Genomic DNA, 3,744 nt, shown 5'->3' on the forward strand with positions numbered 1-3,744 from the left:
TCTTATATATATATATATATAAAGTAACTGGCACTCCATTGGTTATGAAATTGAGGGTTCCAGTTGATTCAATTAATGGAACAGCCTGCATCTGAAATTAACATGCAAGTGGCTGAGCACTCCACAGATATGTGTACTGTTAACATAGTTCTCATGGAAATTCAGCATGACACAGAGTGTGATAAGGCTGGCCTTTTGAAATACAGGTACTATTCATTTTTGCCAGCTGAGTGAATTGAAGCAATGCGAAATAAAGTGTCTTGCTCAAGGACACAATATGTCACCAGGAATCGAACTCACGACTTTACAATCATAAGCCGAATACCCTAACCACATGCCTTCACTTTTGAGTGTGTGTGTGTGTGTGTGTGTGTGTGTGTGTTTATATGTAAGTATATATGTATGTATATCTTTCAGGTTGGCTGGAGACCATTTGCAGATGACAGATATTACAGATATTGGTGGGTAGAGTTTATCAACCTGGTTTATCCCATATTAGTGCTGCTTTTGCTTCTATTCATCTATGCATGGCAAGTTGGAAACTGTTGGTGGAATTTAAATGCCCGAATTTACATAAAGGTAAGTTCAGCACTGCTACTGCTGCTACTACTGCTGCTTTCAGGATTGATAAAATAAGTATCATTTGAGCATTAGGGTCGATGTAATTGACTTATTCCTTCCCTGAACTTGCTGGTTTTGTGCCAAAATTTGAAACCGATACAATAATTGAAGCCATTTATGTACATACTTAATGTATGAGCAATGCCTTGTATTTTCATCATATCTACCTTTTCCTGAAGAGAATACACTCATCTGCATCATTTGTTAGGATCAGGTACCTTTTATTTTTGTTTCTTTTCACTGATCCCATATTGATGGATACAAGTACATAGATCCATATAAAAAAAATATGAAGCTTCACAATACAGTCATGTGAGCACAAGTGATAGTCACTGCATTCTGAGTAATTGCTGTGTCATTCTTTTGCAGACCAAGGAGAATGTTTGACTGATAGCTGTCCTGTGCTATCACAGACCAATCAGTGATAAGAATATCATGGTTCAACTGAGCATACCATGTTATTTCAGATCAGTGATGAATGAATCAGTGATAAACAAAGCTACATGTAGTATATCAATGTCGTCATGCCTCTGTTAGGGAAACAGAATAGGCAATGGAGATGCATGGTTTTAAACTCCTGTTATACAGGAGAATTGCTTTTTAAGCTTCTTTGTGATGCATCATTAAAGATGTGCCTGTCAGATGCTTCATTAGTCTGAGAGAAATTTGTTAAGAGTTCGTTAATATTACAATGACAGAATGTCTGTAAATCATGTTGCCAAATTTAAATTTTGCCTTTTGACAATGACTCACTCCATTTTCGTATTTTGGTTAAGTAAATTACCCACAATACTACAATCATGATCCAAACTTTAAGCACCTTTGGCCACATGCTTTCATGAGATCAGAATAAAGGACTTACAAAAATCTTCCTCCAAATCCTCTAGAACTATATATATCAGAATTCAAAATTTTATTGCATTTGTGTATTTATACTTTTTTAATACTTGCTGTTTTTAACCTGTTTTTATTTTCTTTCTTCTTTTGAATTCCAACAGAGCCATGAACACAAACATATGCACACAAGTAGTAGCAATAAATCTGCCTTGACAATGTCTGAAGATACGAATTTGACAACCATCAATAAAAAGGGGAATGTTGAATGCCAGCAGAATATGCCCACTTATTTAATAACAGATATATTGCACTTGATCATGTTCTGTATGGGAATGGTTTTTTTCCGTTATCATGGTGATGAACAAGTATGCGGTCTCTTAGAGAAGGTATATTCTTTGCATTGTTTTAAAGATATTTATTTCACTTAGCTGATGGCTTCATAGAAACCTAATGCAATGATTAATCATATATACATAAAAGATCTTAAAGACTGAATTTAACATCAACGTTTGATATTTAGAAAGATAGCAAGTTGGCAGAATCATTACTGCACTGGAAAAATGCTGAGCAGCATTTCTTTTGACTTTATGTTCTGTGTTCAAAAGCCACCAAGGTTGACTTTGCTTTTCATACTTTCAGGGTCGATAAAATAAGTACCAGTTGAACACTGGGGTCAATGTAATCAATTTACCCCTCCCTAAAACTGTTCACCTTGTGCCAAAATTTGAAATCAATATTTGCTATCGAGAGTTTTAAAACCATGTTTTAAGCGTAAAAAATTACTTTCCAACAGATTTTGTTTTTGAATTTGTTTCACAAGAATCCAAAATCATGTGTTGAAACTGATATTATTATATTTTAGAAGAGTTAAATTAGAACCTATAAACACACTCACCAGTTATTATTCACTTTCTTTTAGTTATATTTGCAGAAAATTTCACCATACTTTACCTGTGATTTTGTGGTGATTTTAAATTTGGAGAATTTCTAAATTCAATCCATTGAAGTCATAGGAAAAGTGTGTCAAAAATTTCTGGGAATATAACAAAAAACCAGATGTGAACCACAACTGGTTAGTTTGTTTATAAGCTTTAATTTGGTTGTCCCACATTGTAACAATAGTTTTTTTTTAATATAATTACTAGCAAATATTCAAGGCAGTGAACCTGAAAAATTGTTAGCATGTCAAGCAAAATGCTTAGTGGCATTTTATCCATCTTTACATTCTGAGTTCAAATTCCACTGAGGTTGACTTTGCCTTTCATCCTTTTGGGGGTCAATAAAATAAATACCAGTTGATCACTGGGGTTGATGTAATTGACTTACCCCTTCCTCTGAAATTAGTGACCTTGTGCCAAAATTTGAAATCAATATAATTACTATGCTTTTGCATATTTTTAAAAACCATTATAACTATTTCAATAATTTATACTTAATAGTAGAACTCAGAGTAGCAATAAATGATATTGGGTTAAAAACCATTTGGATAGCAGAAATCAAAGGCCGGGCATCATATTTACAGAAGATATGTGGTATAAGTTCTATAGGCAACCTTCGACTATTTCTATTTAAAGGAATTTTTAAATTAACATTCACACTCTGTTATTTATAGCTTTATCTACTTCAAGTTCCATTGTTAAAAATGAATTATTTCTTGTTTCTCAAAGTTTCTAAGTTCTTATGATGTATCTCAATAATTGTTTATTTTAAGATTTAATCCAATGAGTCGCCAGAAACCACACTATATTGGCAGGCTTCATTAAATCATTTAGTTAAATTTCATTGTTCTGACTTCAGATTCTGCAAAGATTAATTTTGCTTGTCCCTCAGTTGACTATATCTTCTCTTATAATTCTTGGCCTTATGTCTTATTCCACCAAAAATTAACGATGATTTTTCTTTTGAATTTAAAACTGAGAAGATTAAAGATTTCAACTAACTTAACCATTTTGATACTAACCTTACTGAAACCACCTATGGTTATATGATACAAATTTCCTATTTTAAAGTTATCTGAATTAAAACCTTCTAATCAAAATTTTATGTTAATTTATGTTACAAACACCATTTTAATAATGGCAAAATTACTTTACTGAATTCTTTGTTATTTAAAAGACATAACTGAAACAGAGATAATGTATTTCAATAGAAATCTATATATATAAAAATGAGAATGTGTGTCTGTCTGTCTGTCTGTCTGTCTGTCTGTCTGTCTGTCTGTGTGAATCCCTAAAACTCGAGAACTACGCAACCAATTTCATTCAAATTTTACACATGCCTTACTTA

The 3,744-nt window shown here is 32.6% G+C and overlaps 1 protein-coding gene across 1 annotated transcript in view; it reads left to right on the plus strand.

Annotated features, from left to right (window-relative positions):
• The window catches only part of LOC106874396 (uncharacterized), a 68,005-nt gene that overhangs the window by 31,161 nt on the left and 33,100 nt on the right, over nucleotides 1-3,744 (plus strand). Inside the window, exons 4-5 of the mRNA XM_014922121.2 lie at nucleotides 418-579; nucleotides 1,620-1,844. Of these exons, the coding sequence (XP_014777607.1) occupies nucleotides 418-579; nucleotides 1,620-1,844 (387 nt within the window). The remainder of the gene's footprint in view (nucleotides 1-417; nucleotides 580-1,619; nucleotides 1,845-3,744) is intronic.

This window comes from Octopus bimaculoides, chromosome 5, assembly GCF_001194135.2.
Source record: "Octopus bimaculoides isolate UCB-OBI-ISO-001 chromosome 5, ASM119413v2, whole genome shotgun sequence".
Classification (NCBI taxonomy): Eukaryota; Metazoa; Mollusca; class Cephalopoda; order Octopoda; family Octopodidae; genus Octopus; species Octopus bimaculoides.